Below are 17,801 nucleotides of genomic sequence, written 5' to 3'. Positions count from 1 at the left end.
ATACAGGAACTGTGAGAGCATCTAGGCTGGAAGACCAGGGAGGGCTTCCTGGAGGAAGTGGAACCCAAGCTGAAGCAGGGATTAGGATAGGGGACAGAGAATTGGAGTGGAGGGGGCATAGTTGAGGGGAATGGAAGTGGGTTCTTAGCAGATGAACAACAAGGACAGAGTGGTCATGGGAACCATGTGGTGTGTGTGGAAATGTGGGGTGCCAGCCAGGAACCTGGGCCTCATGCAGTTCCCAGTCTGTGGGGTGCACCTTCCCTAGGCACTGCTCCCCACTCCAGGATCACCACCCACCCGTGGAGTAAATGGATGCTTTTCATGGTTACATTAACGGGTTCCCAGTGCCCTTTGTCGCGATCCATCTTCCCAGTCACCAGGTGTTAGACAAACACTGGCACTGGGTGTCAGTGTGTGTGAGTGTGGGAGTTTCTGAAGTGTTCAGACATCTGAAGAGAGCCTCCTGCCTGGCAAGTTAGGGACTGCAGCAGCAGGTGGCAGTAGGGGGCCGTCGCTGGGTGTGGGGCAGGAGAGATGGCGTGATTTGCCCTCTAGGCAGGTCACCCCGCTTGCTGTATGGTTGGGTGTGACCTGAGGCCTAGGGAGAGCTGGAGAAGGGGAGGTGGCAGCCTGGCCCAGTTTGGTGGTGGAAGCCTGTGGGAGGACAGCTCGCTTGGCCCCAGGCGGCTCACCCTCCAGCGTGCCCTCCCTCTGCCGCCAGGGCTTTGCCATCTGCTAAGGGAGGTGATGGAGGACTTTTCTGCCCCACCCCTCTGCTGGGAATGGCTCGCCTATTGAAGGCCCAGTTTCATTCATTCAGCAGCTACTTATTGAACACCTACTACGTACAGGACCTGGTGCAGGGGCCGCAGTGTGTGTCAGCGTAGGGCTGAGGGGTGTGGACCTCACCCCTGGGGAAGCCCCAGACAGGGCCCCTCCTGCTGAGGGGCCTGCGTGTCTGTGTCTGTCTCCCTGGCCAGTGTGGGGGCTTCTTGAGGATGAGCCTGCCCCGGTGGTCTTTGTGTTTCCATCTGGCAGGGCTGGCTCGGAGCAGCTGCTCAGTGTGTGCGGACGAGACAGAGCTGAGGCCAGCCCCTGGGGGCAGTGAAAGCCGTCGGGGCTGCTGGGCAGGGGTGGGGAGCCCCTCCTGCATCTTGCCCCTCGTCCCTGCACCCCCCCGCCCCTGGCCCGGGCTGTGGCAGCAGCTCTCTTTAGCAGAGGTCGGGTGCACTTGTGTAGCCCCTGTGGCTTGGCCTCGTTTGACTCATCTCGCCCTTTCTCATCCCCGAGTGGTCTCCCTTTTTACTTGATCTGCCTCTTTCAGCCCTTGGTGATTTGGCATTTTCATTTCAATCTAATTAGAACTCCCTGCCAGGAGAAAGCAACGCAGGGCGTTCTCACCGCAGCGCTTGGGGAATTAGTCACTCAGTGCCCATTGTCGTTAATGGGAATTCGGCGCCAAGGCCATTTATCCTGGTGTCCTCAATCAATACAGTTAAAAATCTGTGGATTCTAAAATGTCAATACCCGGTCTGAAATATGGAAGGCCAGCAACATTTTATCTTGTTAATTTATAGTTCTGACAGGCTGTTGGCTTATAGAACAACCATGAATCAACACTTAAATAAAATCTGCTCACAGATTAATTATTTTTGGTGCTCCGGTTTCCGTCTGTAATCTTCCTAACAAAATGTCTCTGGTGCATTAAGCCGAGGCGGCCTCGGGGAACAGTGGCCGATCCCGCAGGGCCGGAGCGCCGCCTGCTTTATTAGTCAGCTGTCCTGCACACCAGACCAGCCGGATCTCCTCCACGCCCCCCAAGAGCATGTTCAGTTCTAAGCAGGGCTGGCTTCTCACAGAATCAGCCTCCAGAATCCCCCCACCCAGCGATAGCTCCCAGACTGGCTGCTAAGCCCTGGGAGGCATGTGGGGCCTTGTGCATGGCCCTCGTTGGCTGCAAAGGAGACTGGCCCTCCCTGGAGCCCGCAGGGCCTGGTCAGGCAGGGCACCCTGTCCCCCAGCTTCTGCCTTGGTCACCTTTCCTGGTGTGCACCCAGCCTGTCTGGGACGTCTGTGCAGGGCCACGGGGTCCTGCTGGCCGATGCTGGGGGCTGTGCAGCGGGGTGGAACGAGCACGGGTGGGGCAGATGCTCCTCCGCCTCGGAGGGGTGTCCTTGGGAGAGTTCCCTCACCTCTGTTTCCGCATCCATGAGGTGGTAACAGAGCCGCTGGTGGGGCTGTGAAGGGAACAGCTGAGAGAACGCTGGGAGGTGCTTTGCAGAACTCCTGGCTCAGGGTAGGCGCTCAGTAAAGGGTGCCCTTCCCTTCCTCCGTCACTGCCCATGAGGCCCTTCAGCTCATAGGAAATCATGACCTCATTCCTGCTGAGTGTCCAGAGAGCCCCTGTTGCAGGGTCGATTTCCCCAAATGGGGCACCTTCGGCAGCTCAGCTGTGAAAACCCCAATGCCATGATCCCCCCCAGCCAGCTTACTAGTGAGGCTCTTGGTGCCACATGTGGGGCTGGGGTAGGCTGGGAGGAAGCCTGCCTCTCAGGGCTCTCCCAGTTTCTCCTCCATGTATTGCTTCTCTGTGATAACATAGCCTGGTGGTGGGCTGGCAGCTGCCTTCCAGTGATGGGAAGGCAGGTGCCCTTTGTTTGGGGTGGGCGTGCTGATCTCGCACAGCCCAGCCTGACCTCCCCAGAGCTCCAGGCACTCATTGCTGGGGGTGGTCTGTGGCCCTCTTCACTCAGGCACCACTGCCCCTGGCTGGCTTCTCTTGCTCTGAGGGTCCCTGGGTCTTTTGGTGGGGGTCATGGTGCATGGAAATGAGTGGCCAACTGAGACTGGACCCGTGAGTAACCATTTTTCTTGTTTTCCAAGAAGAGTCGTTTGGTGCCTGCCTTGTTTTTGCGTCATTACTGGGGCCCCATCACGGAGACACTTCAAGCAGAACAGGAGCGACAGGTTGGCTGAGCACTCTGATCGGCCCAGGCCCTGGGCTGCGTAGCCCTGGTTCCCAGCACCCTGCCTGGCCTGTGTCAAGCCAAAATGAATGAATGGATATTAGACCCTTTGCTTACATATTTAGTCTCAACACTAACCTGTGATGGGAGTTTTTTAATTCCCATTTCATGGGCCCAGACACTCAGGCTTAGTGTGTTTGGTGACTTGCTCAGCCACGCAGCCGGCATTGACAGACTGGCTTGTGTGATGGGCAGAGGCTTTGCTTGGTGAAGCCCAGGAGTGGCATGCCTCCCCAGTTTCCTTGCCATGAACAAACAGCTCGCTTAAACTGTCTCCTCAGGACCCACTTGGCTCTAATCCTGGCAGCTAGCTTGCTGCCTGTGGAGCGTAACTCGGGCCTCTGGGAGGAAGGTGTGCCCAGGCGTATCTTGACTGATCCCTCTGATTAAGTGACTGGCTGAGGGATGCTTCTGTGACTACCGACAGCCACTGCTCCAGCAGAAGAGATGTGAGTCCTGACGATTTCAGAACACTTGGCACAGGAAGGGCGAGGAGCGTCCAAACGAAGACCCTGGAGAAGAGCTGAGGGAGCTTATGGGGCTCTGGAGAAGGGGCTGCAGAAGGGGCCTCTTGTTGGGCTAAACCTGTGGAGTGGTGCTGCCCTGCCAGGCCTCCGAGGAGGGCCCTGGGCTTCTCCACTCCTAGGCCTTCAGAGTGGCCCCCAGCCCCACTCAGAGGAACCCCTCCGGGGTCCTTCAGGTGCCTGTGGAGACCAGGAAGGCAAATGCACAGCAAGTGCTGGCGGTGCCATGGGCCCTGGCAAGCAGGCACATACAGGGGCTCCTCAGGGGCAGGGGCATTTGGCGTATCCATTCCTTTGGCAGGCATGCAGGCTCCGAGGGGCCCCATGGTCCAGTGAGGAGGTGACAGTGGTCCCTGGCTGCTGCCCCTCTGCTGCCTTCCTGCCCAGTGAGCAGCGGTCCACCCACCCACCTCCTTCCCACGAGTGCAGGTGGGACCCCCACAGGCTCCTCTGCCTTTCCCTGGTCATCTACAGCCTCACTTTGTCCTGCGCTCCTTCCTTTACTGATTCCCCCTTCCTGGAGTCTGTTCTCGGGGTGTACCCTCTCTGCCCGGGCCCCTGGCTCCATTTCCATGCCTGCCCTCTTTCACTGAGAAGAGTTTTTCTCTCCGGTCTCAACCTTGTTTTCTCCCTCTTTCCACAGAGCTTTGGGGTAAGAAGCTCGCCCTGGTCAGATGTTATTTAACATCAATAAAACACGCTGCCAGGCTCGCAGCTCCCCCTTTGCAGAGTGCCTACAGGTCCTTCCCCATCTCCACAGACATCCCTCTCTTCAGCCTCTTCTAGTTAAGCTCGTGACGGCCCTCTAGATAGATAAGAGGTGGTTTTTAATCAACATTACTATTTCATTCATTACCATTATTGCACAGAGAGGAAGTTGTATCTCTGTGTGTTTAATTGCAATTGCATTGCAGTTGGGCACCCTTCATAGGTAAGATGTCCTCTGTCGACTGACCCTGGAGCCGAAATGTGGTCACGGCATGTCTGTGGTGAGTTCTAAGTCCCAGGAAACCAACTAGGTTAAACCTCTGGGGCATACCTTGTTTGCAAGCTGAGAACTCTTTTTTTTTTTTCTTTTTTAATTCTGGAAAATTTAGGCTTATCCAGATAATTAAAAGCAGTGGTCAAGCTTGCAATAAAAGAAATTACTACAACTGCCATTGTTTCTTCTGGTATCACTGCTGTTGTTGTCACAGCCTCTTGTCTGGGGATTGCTGTCTTATGTACATTATTTATAATTCTTACAACAAAGTCTTAAGGTAAGTTTGATTATTCTGACTTTGTTAGGATCCCAAAGATCGGAGAGGATTGCTAGCTGATGCAGAGGCCCCAGCTTACCTGTAGGGAATTTTCAGACACAGGCCCATCTGACTCTCACCCAGGACCCTCCCCAGGACTCTGCCCGGTGTGCCAAGATGACCCCTGTTTCTGATTCATAGAATTTTATTTGAAAGTTAGTAAGCTCCTTTTCTTGTTAACTTTGAGTCAGGATGGTTAAATTTACAGCTGGCTGAATACTTCCCAGAGGATGAGTGTAATGGTATTGATTTTAGCAAAATGAGTCATATGCTGCCTGCCTGGGAACGCAGGCTCAGTCACCGTGAGCCGGCATCACTTTCCCTCGTCACCGTCTTCCCTGTGTGTTTGTGAGTCTATAGATGTGAACAAAGAACTAAGGAAAAGGAAAGGTCACAAACAGCTCACAGGCAGGCGAGGGGGCGTGCAGAGCTGGGTTCCAGCTAGACAGGCCCAGCCTCTCTCCCAGCACGGCTGCCCAGGCCTGGAGGTAACAGTGCTCTCTCCCTGGAGATGAGGGCATGAACTTCCCTTTCCTTTCTTGGGGACCCATACTTGGGTTTCGCCCCACCTGTATCAAATATTTGTTACATGCCAGGAGCAAGGCTGGGGGGCCAGACATGCTGAGTGGAAGAGGGGACCCTCGGGGACCTGGAGCCCTGCATGATGATTAGGTCTCCCAGGGCAGGCCTTAGGGGGACGGGCAGTGTTGCCCTGGCCCTGTGGGTGGTCACCTCAGTGAGAACTCAATGTCTCACCTAAGAAAGGAAGAGGGGCAACTTGGAACTGAGTCACCTGTCCATTGTCCCAGCTGCCTTGTCATAGCAATCCTGGGGACAGGCTCACTGGTAGTAGTAACAGTATCAAGAGAACAAATTGAGTTTCTGCATTCTTTTTTGAACATGTTTTTGCTTTAATGACAATTTATAGTTTATTTGTATCATTATTGATTCAAGGAGGAAAAGAAGTCATTTTTCCTAACTCCAAGAGAATCTGAACTCAGTCATACTTGTTGAGTTCATTCTAACAAGATCAGTAAAGTCAGTGTTAGTGGATTAAATATTTTAAAACTCAATTTCCTATAAGCAGCATACAGTGAATAAATAGAATTTTCTATAGCAAATATAAACAAGCAAGGTAGTCTCAAGGTTAAAGGTTATATTAGCACCTAACTATTGTTCTTGAAGCAGCATTGCCCAGGAGAGGATGTGATAAACAAGCTACTTGTGTTATGAAAAGGTACAGAACAGGAACAAATCTGACAAGAAAGGACCTTCACCTCCAGTGTGGCTGATGTTCACGTTTAAGATGGTTTTAAGTATTTGCCAGTGTTTATGCATGTCTCTCTAACAAAGCGTAAAGGCCAGCCAGGGCATTCTCATAGCCTCAGGACAAAACACAGTCATTTCTCTCTCAAGGTCTCTGCTGTTAAAAACTTGTATCCCTTGGTGTTAGCTTTTCATTTAACAAAGGGTGAATTCAGTATTTTGGGGATTCATTTTTTTCAAACTACAAGAGCTCCCTTTTGTGGTTTGCTACGTGCTGTCCCACGTTGTGGCCCTTCCGACAGCCTTGCCTTTATGAGGGTGTGCGGCTTGGCAGTGAAGGGACCTGCCCCAGGTTTCCCTGCTGGAAGTGGCAGAGTGGGGGTGGGGCCCGGCTCTGTGTGACTCTCAACCCCGCTGCTGTGCCACCTCCTGCTGTGAACATGGTGCCAGATGCTGACGGGCCGTGTCCTGATTTCTGAGCCACAGTCTTGTCCTAGATGCCCATAGCTAGCAGAATTTCCTCCTTTAGGTGTCTGGAAGCTCATCTAGAAATTTAAAAACCTTTCAGTTTTGGACTCTTAGCAAAGAAATATGGTAAAGGCTTAGTTATTATAAGTACAAGGAGGAAAAAGATATGAACTACAGTCTTTCTTCTAGCTGGAAAATTTTAGTACTTGAAAGACATGGATGCTCTCTCAATCTCTTTAGGGGGTTGAGGAAGAATAACATTCATAAATACATTTTTTTGTTTTAGTTCAGTCATCATCTTTTAGCAGCCCAGCACTCATTTCTCCTCCTGTCTATTCTCTCCATTGTTGGCAAGACTTTATCACTGCACTTTTTGAAAAAAATGTGGCCAATTCACTGCCACTTCTGAAATAAGCATATGGTTACATGCTATGGTCCAAGAAGCAGGGAAAACATTTTCTCCTGGTAGGTAGGGTTTGTTTTTCCTTTCGGACTCAAGGTCTGGTAGTGAATCCCAAACAAGAAGTCGTCAGTAGGCAATTGTCTCTGTCAGGAGAAAAGACTCCCTGCCTTTCGGGGCCTCCTCAGGGGTGTGGGGGCAACAGCAGCATCCGTGTGCTCCTTGCTCCTCAAGAGGAGGTGCTGGTGGTCCCCGCCTGAGGCTGGAGCTGCACACATGATGCCCTCCCCTGGGCGTCCCCCAGGGCTGCTCCGAGGCCGCATGGGCACGGGAGGCCCGGGGCAAGCCTCTGCTCCCAGTGGGCATGTGGTGATTGGTGTCTGACCACCAGCTTGGGTGCCAGGCAGGTTTCAGGGAAGGAGAAGAGGAGCACGCTGAAGGAATACCAGATTTCCACTTAGATCAGTTCCTGGAAAGCCATTCATCGTTTACTGGAGAGGGTTATTTTGTCTGTGGCCCTAATGAGAGGGACAGAGCCCCCACACCACTAGGTGACCTGAGTTCTTTTTAGAAGAATTCTTTGTTAGAAAACAGTATTATGACAACAATGTTAATGTAATTTGAAAAGTTACCTATTACTAGAACAACTCATGTTGGTGAATCTCTTCTCGGTCTTTGTCCATATTGGTCCCTGCTTAGTACTCTTGCCATTCAAGGACAGGTATCAGGATTTGTCTGTCTTGCTTTGGAGCACCGTTGGTGACTGAAGTTTTAAACAGTTTTTCAGCATTCCATCAGGCAGGCTGGTGGAATATATTTGCCTGGAGTGCTGCCTTCGGGTGGACGGCTAGGTGGTTGTTTACAGTCCCTGTGCCATTCTGACCCAGTGGGGACAGTTCTTGACAACACTGTGATGACCTAAGATGGCCATGGAGCTCTCTGGAGGCCACACTGCGAGGCAGAGTAGTGAAGGGGCTTGTTCGGCTTAAAAGGGCATAGAATCTTCATTTACAAAAGGTCAAGGGTTTCCAAAATTTTCTCTGGTGACAAGTGACTTCTGATTGTAGGCCCCTAAAAGATAGTAAAAAAAAAAACCCAACATACTTAATCGTCCATCAAGATAAAGGTGATGCTTTAACAAAGAACAAGAGAGCAACTGCTTTAACAGAGAACAGATGTTTTTAATTGTTTGCATCATTCTGTAATTTTTATTGCCAAAAACTGTAAATTTGTCACCTGTTAAAAACTCCAGTATCTGCACCCTTAACTTGGGAACCATATTTTTCTAATCTGCTTTAAAATCCTTCTAATGGGAATTCCAGTGGATTTTTGAATTGGATTGCTGAGAATATGAGAATGCAATAATCCCCTCTGGTTACAAGAGCTGTAGGAGAAATGGAGCTGTGCTAGCAACGTGTGTAGAGTCCTTTGCATCAGCTGTGGATGGAAGCAGAAAATGTGTCCCTTACGGCCAGCGGTGCGCATCTCCCATCTGGGTCCGCGCCTCTCCCGGAGGAGTGCTCCTTGGCTCTGACTGACTTCAGCGAATCAACTGAAGCTGGGACCGGGTCACTTTCCAATCATGGAGTCACAGAACATTCCCTGCATTTGACAAAAATGGAGGCCTAGTTGATCCTGTCACCCTCACTAAAAACATTATAACTCATTTGATTTAGTGATTTCACAGAGGTTTGCTGATGCTTACTTAGTAAATGGCATATTAAAATATATTTTAAAATACTGATTATTTTATCCTTGTCTCATCCATTCAAGTGTTCTATTTGTGGTATTTGTTGTAGTGTCCGTAGTACATTGGTACAGTAGGACACTATATAAGTCACGAGTAGCCGTATACGTCTTGGTGGTACATGCTTACAGGTTTCTCGGGGTGTGCTGTCAGACGGGCTTGGCAAGTTGTGTTTATAAAGGCTACCGCTCTAACTCTCGGGGTACCTATCGACAGCTTTCTTTTCCTTGCCTGGCGAGCTGGGGAGCTCTCAGCTTAGTGTGCAGGGCGTCCTGAGCACAGAGCAGGACAACCTTCAGGAAGTGCTTTCTGAACTGAATGAGCAAACACGCTTTCCGAATTCCTGAAGAAGATGTGATGCTTGAGATACAGCATTGCATTGGCTGCCTTCTTGGCTACCAGCTTCTTGTGTCCCTGCCTGCCCGCAGCCTCAGGCCAGTGGAGGCATTTCCACAGGTCGGAGGCAGTCAGTGGTCCTCCCGGACTGTAGGAGCCCTCATCAGCCTCTCTGGGGGCAGCTGCCGTTGTGTTCCTGGTCGGTGTAGGAGCTACATGTGCTGAACCTGGTGTGTGGGCAGGGACGTGGCCTGATGGCCCGGCCCCTGGAGATCCACAAACTGTCTGCGGCGAGGGTGGCTCCTAAGGCCAGTCCAGTTTCTCAGTGCGGCATCAGTGGGCTTGAATCGAACACGAGAGCTCTGACCAGTGCTCTGGGGCAGGAGGCGGTCCTGCATGGAGGGAGGGGCACTGGCTTTAGAGCCCACCAGGCCTGGGTGCAGGGCAGAAGACTGGTGATCCGTGTGCCCTGAGTCTGGCCTGTTTACACAGTGTACCTCTAAAAGATCACAGTGCAAAGCAGATGTCCTCTGCACCACATATACATATGGGCACATGAACATTTGCACAGTGCATGTAAGTGCTTGGCACCAGTTTCATGACAGATACATAAAGGGTGAGGACTGGCAAGTCCCATAGAACCAGTGAGACCGCTGGTCTCCGCTCCCGTCTGTCCCGGGGCTTGGGCCTCTGTGATGTCACACTCTCATACATTGCCCAGAGTATCATGTCATTGCCACCTGCCATGCTCTGTAGTAAACCAGTCATGGGTTATTCTGAGGGCCTGATTGTAAGGTGACTTACCCTAAAAAGACTCACTTTGGAGCATCCTGCTTTTGGTTTTTAGATGCCTAGGTAAACAATCTACTGTATTAACCTTGCATCTTTGAGAATATTACTTAATCTTCCCGAGCCTTGCTTTTTTTCCATTATAAAGTGGATTTATAGTGTTTCTATGGTTTACATAACTTGATACACATAATGTTTATGCAGCATGTAAAGAATGGGTGGCATTCCTGGATCCAGTCCTTTAGTTTAACCCTGCAGGGAGTTGAGCTAATCAAAGGTGGGGGTGGCCGGAGAGTGAGGGTGGAAGTTGCCACTCTCACTGTTGTGACAGAGAGTCTCTGTTGACCATTTTGGGCCCAGGGGGCTGCATTTGCCTGGAGCTCCACACCAGATGGCATCTTAGTTTTAAGATACTTATTTTGTGATGTGAGTATTTTCTAACTCTCCTGTTTTTGTGTTGTAGGAACCCAGCTATTCAGTGCTCAAAGTGACTTTAGAATCACCACCTTGAAGTTTCATCCAAAAGACCACAGTCTTTTTGTGTGTGGAGGCTTCAGCTCTGAAATCAAAGCTTGGGATATCAGGACTGGCAAGGTAACGTCCCTCTGCCCTGCTTGGCCTTCCCACAGGAAAGCTTGCCTTGACTATTTGCATGATTAGGGGCAGTTCAGGATCTATATATAGAGCCCTTGAGAGGGAATAATTACCACTTAATATTTAATCAGTGATAAGCATAATTTTTAGATGCTTTGAAAGAACATATTTTAGTTGTTAGACTTAAAACATCATAGCTGCAATTCTGTGTAGCATATTACTAAAAGTATTCATTGAGCACCTACTATGTGCAAATATTTCCAGATGATATAAAATGAATTTGTCTCAGTTTACTCAGGGAACATGTGAACATGTGTGGCTGCAGACTGGTGTGGAGGAGTGCTCTGTGTGTGTGTGTGTGTGTGTTTGTGTGTGTACACAAGAGAGGGAGGGAGGGAGGGCACTGCATTCACTGGGTGAGTGCTTTCAGGTGGGTGCAAGGAAGGCTTTGTCACAGTAAAAGCCTGTGTGCCTTCAGTGGCCCCCAAGCCTACATGACCTCATCATCTCCAGCCCCATTGACCCTTTTGCCTTTCTAGAACACACCAGCGCATTCCTGCCTCAGGGCATTGGCACCTGTGCTGCTTTTGCCAGGAATTCGGCCAGTTTTCTATGTAGAGGCTCCCTCCCTCCGTCCACAGGATTCTCTCCAGTGAGGTCCTCCCTGACTGCCATGAGACTACCCCCCTGCATCGCCAGTGCCCTTTGCCACCTTACTTCTCTCCATAGCATTTCTCATCACCTGGCACATTATGGACTTTTCATGTTTATTTACTTGCCTGTCTCCCTCCACTCAATCATAAGCTCCCTAGTGCAGAATTTTTGTTTGTTTTCTTTTCTGTTGACTTGTAGTTCCTAGAACAGTGCCTGGCACATAGTAGGCACTCAGCAAACCTTGGCTGAGTGAATGAAGGAGGAACACAGTCATGTGTTCTGTGCAAATGCAGCAGGTGGGAAGACGAAACGTGTGTAGGGCTAGCAACCAGCTTGACTTGGATGGATGTGGGCTCAGGCGGTGGGCAGGCCCTGCAGAGAGGCTTCCAGTGCTGTGAGTCTGGGTTTGGACTAACAGCAGGGAGGTTTGTGAGAAGGGGGTGCCAGAGTCAGGGCTGAGGAGGGGTTCGTGGAGGGGAGGGGTCATGGGGAACAGCCGTGGCCTGATTGCCTCTGGGGACTCAAAGAGGTTGGGACGGCTCGTTCTCAAGACCTGAGCAGCACTGCCTGGTTTTAAGGAGCCCCACAGCTAGCCAGTTGAGTCCTAACGTGGTAGCTCATGATAAAACCCAGGTTGAACTGGGCTTTGAAAGAAGGGGCAGGAGGATGTGAGAGAATGTCCTCCTCCATTTGGGATTTGGGGACTCAGTGGCGCCACTGTAGTGGGTTCTAGGCTGCTGCATGTGTAGCGCCCAAAGGGTCGGTCTCCCTACACGCTGCCTTCTCCAGAGCTGCCTGCTGCCCCAGCCTGCCCTGCGCAGGGGCCGTGCCATGCGGCCAGGATGGAGGGAAGGTGAGACACTGCCTCTAAAGAGGTTGGAAAGTCCGGTCGGTGCTTCAGCCTGGCCACTGTAGGAAGGCGCTTCCCAAAAGGCTTTTGGAAGGGGCTGCTGGCGTTTCGAGAATCTAAAGCAGAGACAGTTCCTTTAAAGAGAATGGGAAATTTTACCTGTAGACATCTTGTTTAAAGTACTTCCCAAGTGGGAGGATTGAAGCACTGAGAGTATACTCTTTAAAAAAGTCACACATTTTTCTTTTGCAAAGAAAACTTTTTACAAAAATATTTGGAAAAGAGAGGAAAGTTACCCAGAAAGAAGTGGACTCAGTGGAATTTTTAAAATACACTAAACCCCCTATATTTGGGATATAAATACATGATAAACAGAAGGAAGCGTTGGAAAGGGCTGCATGAGTTGGAAGCTCTTAGTCACATGGTTTGGAAGCGGGGCCTCCTGATCGCCCAGCCCCTGCTGAGGACCACGTCCCTGAAAGGTGTGCTTACTGTATTTAGCCTCAAAGATCAAACACATCAGAAGTTACTCACCAAGGACGCCATCTGATCTAAGAGTTTGTTAAAAACACCGGATTTTCTCCTAGGGCAGACGCCAGCTGACAAGCTCTGGAAATGCTGCATGTGTGTGGGGGGCAGTCAGAAGCAACTGCTGCTCTGACTAGTATTGACGTGTTGGCGAGTCTCTCCCAAGCTGATAGTGTGGGTACAGGGATCTGTGCAGTGTTTGTTTTTGCTTCCTTTTTCCCAACAATCTGACTGCCTCTTTCCCCTGTCAGGTCACAGGGCTAATTCCGTTTGCATCAGCCAGGCTCAGAGGACAGCTCTGTTTCCTCTGACAGGTGTTGCCTGCGTGACTCCTATGGCGTCAGCAGGAGGACCAGAGGAGAAAGCCACTGGCTCCCTGCCCTCGGGGCTCCCACCTGGAGTGGCTCAGCTGATCCTACCGGCTCTGCAGGGCGCGTGGCTCTGTCCCCGGTGCTGAACCCTCCCGCCTCCCCTGGCGCGTGTGTGATCATCTCGGGCTGAGCAGCTGGGCTTTTTCTTACTGCGTTCAGGGGCAGCGGTTGGAAGCGGCAGGTGGAGGATGGACACAGCTCTCAGCTTAAAATAAGCTTCCCTTCTTAAATACAACAGGAGGGACTTGTTTTCTTGTAAATGTAATATGTGACCAAATGAAACAATTGGGAAATGGAGGGAAATAAAGGGAAGAGGTAGCTGAACCAGCCAGCAGTAAACATTGCCCTCGCCATAAAACTCAGACTTTCTCCATTTAGTAAATTTTAATATTTTTCTTTCATTATTCTTTTCCTGTGTGTGTGTGTGGTTTATTAAACATTATTTGGTCTTATTTTTATACACAGTTTTGTATTTTGCTCTTCACTTGGCAATGTAAGGGTTTTCCTTGTTAGAACAAACGCTTGTAGGATTTTCCATGGACCCTTGGATGCAGCCTGCTTGGCTCACTGCGCCTTCCTCGCCTCCCTTATCCCCGGTACTCAGAGCAGTGTCTTACATAAGCAGGCACTTGATAAATATGGACTGAATGAGTCATTTTCAAATGGTTTAACTTACTAAACCATTTCTGTAGGTTGGACATTTAGGATAGTTCCTTTTTTTTTGCCACTTAAAATTAATAAATATGAAGGTGGCAATCTGGGTCAGCAAACTTCAGCTTGCTGCGTGTTTTTCTAGGAGGCTTATTGGAACACAGCCATGTTTATTCATTTATGTAACATCTACAGCCGCTTTCACACTATTGTGGCAGAGTTGAGTAGTTGCAACAGAGTTCACATGTCCCATAAAATCAAAAATATTTATGACCTGGCTGACCCCTGCTATGGACAGATCTGGCTGTGACATCTGTCATCCTGTTGATTGTTGGGACTAATCCTCCTGATTTAGCTGATGCGGGGGTTGCCCCTCTGATGCGCTCTGTTATGGGTGTCCTTGTGGAAACTGTGCTCAGAGAATGTCTTTTCTGGAGAACTATTCTTCATTCAGGGATGTATGAGTTCTTTCTGTCTCCTGTTATAATCTCTATACAAAGCACCCATATACAGTTATATATTCCACTGTAAGACACACATATGAACAGAGCATCTAGTGTTTTCCATTTGGGGATTTATTTCCTTAAGCTTGGATCCCAGAAATCAAATTGCTGGGTCAAAGTGAGTCAGCAGTTTGAAAGTAAGAGGTAGGCTTTGATGATGGAGCTGGGGCTGCTGGGCTGATGAGCCCATCCCTGGAGCGTGACTGCAGGGCCAGACAGCCTCTTGCTGGAGTCTGAGAGTTGCTGGAACAGATAACTCTTAAGCTACTTTCTAGTCACACAATTTTGTGATTCCTTAAGCTTAGCCAAATGACGGATGCTGGGATTCTGGACTTCTCCAGTCCAGCCCAATTCATTACAGCAAATGGACTGTTTGGCTCCCCTTGCTTCTCTTCTTGGCAGTTTCACAGCCTCGGGTTAGATGATTGGAGCACATCCGTCATCCCTGCAAAGGGCTTGACTTCATTTCCAGCGGGTCGGCAGATGTGTTCCACATGGGCCAGCTAAGCAGGCCTACTCAGAGCTGGCTGAGTGCCCCCAGTAGAGGATTTTCTGACTCCTCTTCCTCTTAAAGTCTTCTTGAATGTATGTGGGGACTGGAATCCAAGACATCTGTGGTCTGACTGTCATGTTACTGTGGGGTTCCCTCTCCTGACCCCTTCCTGGCCTCCAGTGAGACTGACCTGAGCTACAGGAGACCTGGGTGCATGTCTTCCCTCTAACACCCGCTTGGTGGGGCGATTTTAGGCCGATCTCTTAGGCCGAAGCCTCTCTGCCGGGCCTTCCCGTTGGTATAGCAGAGGGGCCGGCCGGCTGTCTCTAGGCAGGGCTCAGACTCCCTCGCACACAGATGAGCTCCTGCTGGGGTACAGGTTCTGTTTCAGCAGGTCTGGGGGAGGGATGAAGTCTTAGTTCTGGCTGCATTACCAAAATACCATAGACTGGGGGGCTTAAAGAACAGACACTCATTTCTCACAGTTCTGGAGGCTGGGAGTCTGAGATCAGGGTGCCAGCAGGGGATTCTGGTGAGAGTGCTCCTCCTGGCATGGAGATGCTGGGTTCTTGCTATGTCTTCTCATGATGGAGAAAGAGAGGTCTCTTTCTTCCCTTATAAGGGCACTGATCCTGACGTGGAACTCCACCCTCACAACCTCATCTAATCCTAATCACCTCCCAAAGACCCCGCTTCCAGAAACCATCACACTGGGTTTAGGACTTCCATAAGGATTTTGGGGGGCACAGGCATTCAGTCTGTTGCAGATGAGATCTTGCATTTCTAGCAGACTCTCAGAGATGCAGAGGCAGATGGTCCATGGGCCACGCTCTGAGAAGCAGGGCCCAAGGGGCCTCTGAGCATAGGGGTACTGTGCTTGTGTGATGGGAGCCCCCTTGGCTTTCGTCCTGCCCCGGCCTGCTCTGTCTGTGACCTGTCTCAGCGGTAGCTCCTGACCTTTTTGCTCAGCTCTGAGCTTCACCCAACAGGTGTCTATTTATAACTGCCATGTGGGGGACTGAGTCGAATCATGTCTGTGCCCCCGCATCTCCCACAGGCCCTGGCCCAGAGCGGGTCTCGGGGTAGCCCGGGTGAGCTGTCCTCCCTTCATGATGGAGCCCTGTAGGGGCACCCACCCGCCCACAGCTCAGGGGCAGTGGCCGTCCTGGAATCTCTGCAGAGGACGTGGCCCTCCAACAAGTGAGGGACAAAGGCCAGCTGCAGTTCAGCTGCGACTGGTCATTCCTGATGTGTGGACAGAGGCAGGGCACTGGGAGACCCTGTGCAGACCAGATGTGGTGTGGCTGTCCCGACTGCAGTTCCTGCCCAGATCTGAGCTCGCTCGTATTCCCTGGGGCTTGGAAACTCATGTGCTGTAGTTTCCCAGCAGAATGCCGCTCTCTGGGGGCAGGAATTTTGCCAGCACCTAGCAAAGCATTGAGCGTATCGTAGGCCCTGGGTAGGGAAGATGGGGGAACTGTTGCATGAGTGACTAACAGTCCTAATCAAGACCAATTTTTAAATTTCCACATAATGAGCCCACCCAGCTGAAGCAGCAGCTGAGCCACCATTCATTAATTTGCTCATCTCATGCCTCCTCCTTGGCATCCTTCCCTGGGTGGGAATGGCAGGAGCTGGTAAAGCAGCCAGTGGCTGGTGACTGGACTGACTGACCTGGTGCAGTGGACAGACGTCCCAGCGAGTGTTGTGAATTCTGCTGCCCAGCCCCCTCCCCCGTTGAGGTGGCCTGCACTTGAGAGGTTTGAAACCTCTCCGGGTGACTCTAGTGGAGAGCTTGAGTGGTGAACCCCAGGCCCGAGCACCGCGGCTTATGTGCCTAGGTAAGAATCCTGAGCATGTTTTGTAGGGTTTCTGCCTGGGAGGTAAGGGCGTCCCTGAACTTTGCATTCCTGTGGTGGCAGCTGTCTAGAAGACAGGGTGCCCTCGCCGCCTGGCTCTCAGTGCCATCAGTTTTCGGGGCATTGTAGGCAGGTTGCTTATTTGCCTAATGAGATTTTGATTACTCTCCATTTGTCTCCTTCACTGGCTTTATATTAAAAAACCTTTTTATTTAGAGTCTTTGTACTTTCTTCAGTCCTTGTCTTGCCTCGAACCAAACTTTTTATGCAGATGAGTAGGAGACTAATAGAAGCAGCAAGATGGGAAAAGCCGTGAGAGGAGTGTGGCCACCACGCTCCAGGTGACTTCGGGTGGAAAACTCCTTGTCTTTTCTGGGCTCCGTGGCCCATCTTCATGACTGGGGAGTGAGGCTGGGGTGCTCTCGAGTGCCAGCCTGCAATCGGTCCTATTGCTAGGTGGCGTGCCCTGGGCCCTTACCACCTGCCTGGCTCTGCCGTGGGCACGCATCTTCCACACAGCACTCGGGAGGCATCCAGGTGCAAATGCACCCACTTCACTGGCAGGGCACCTGACTTCAGAAAGGTTCAGTTCCACATCACTAGCACATGGCCGGCTGGTAGTGGGGTAAGCCTTGAATCAGTGGCTGGACTCCCATGCCCTTGTAGGCCCTCCTGTTCACAGCGTGGGGGAAGCTTCAGTCCTGGGTGTGTGTAAAACCTTGCCTGCAAGTGCTCTGTGCTTTGTTCTTGGGGAAGCCCGCACGGGCAGCCCTGGAGTCCAGATGTTCACCCAGCCCTCTGCCTGCAGCTGTGTGCCTGTTATCAGGGACCTGGCTGTGAACAGGCCAGTGGTGGGCCCTGCAGCCTCAGGCCTGGAAAGACAGCCTGAGCGCCTCTGTGAGTGCAGCCTTTCTGCTCCCACAGTGCAGGCGAGGAAACCAATTCCTGAAGGGCCAGCTCCCCTGGGGGGCTTGGATCCCAGCCCAGGTGTTATTGTAAATTGTCCCTCTCTCTATTCCAGGAAGAGGGCACATGTCGTTTATTGATGTCACAAAAATTTTCTAAGCCCCTGCCAGATGCCTTGCATTGTCCCAGGGCCTGGGGTGATGAAATCCAGTGAGACGATCCTCGCTGGCTGGGAGGTCACAGTCAGTATGAAGGGGCTGTCCCGTGGAGGCCCCTCCCTGAGGACGTACATTTCTTTATGTCTGATGGGGCTTTTAGCCTCCCTGGCTGCCTTCACACATGGCTGGGGAGCCGCTGTGTGTCTCCTGCTCAAAATCTTGGGCAGAGCTGGGGAAATGGTTCCTGGGGTCTAGAACCTCAGAGAACTGCCACCCAGCCCAACCCTTCAGCTGCACTCTGCAGCCTCTCCTCTCGCTGCCAAGCGGATTCTCTTTAAAACCTGATAAGTGAGCTGCCAACTGGAGCTCAGTGTGAC

General features: G+C 51.2%; 1 protein-coding gene across 7 annotated transcripts in view; it reads left to right on the top strand.

The window, feature by feature from the left end:
• The window catches only part of WDR25 (WD repeat domain 25), a 147,466-nt gene that overhangs the window by 94,841 nt on the left and 34,824 nt on the right, over positions 1–17,801 (top strand). For all 7 annotated transcript variants that reach the window (XM_057488148.1, XM_036881971.2, XM_036881973.2 and 4 more), the window contains exon 4: positions 10,321–10,451. In XM_057488148.1, the coding sequence (XP_057344131.1) occupies positions 10,321–10,451 (131 nt within the window). The remainder of the gene's footprint in view (positions 1–10,320; positions 10,452–17,801) is intronic.

The sequence above is a fragment of the Manis pentadactyla genome, chromosome 11, assembly GCF_030020395.1.
Source record: "Manis pentadactyla isolate mManPen7 chromosome 11, mManPen7.hap1, whole genome shotgun sequence".
Taxonomy (NCBI): Eukaryota; Metazoa; Chordata; class Mammalia; order Pholidota; family Manidae; genus Manis; species Manis pentadactyla.
The sequence above is the reverse complement of the archived record's forward strand: the minus strand, read 5'-3'. Positions and strand labels throughout refer to the sequence as shown.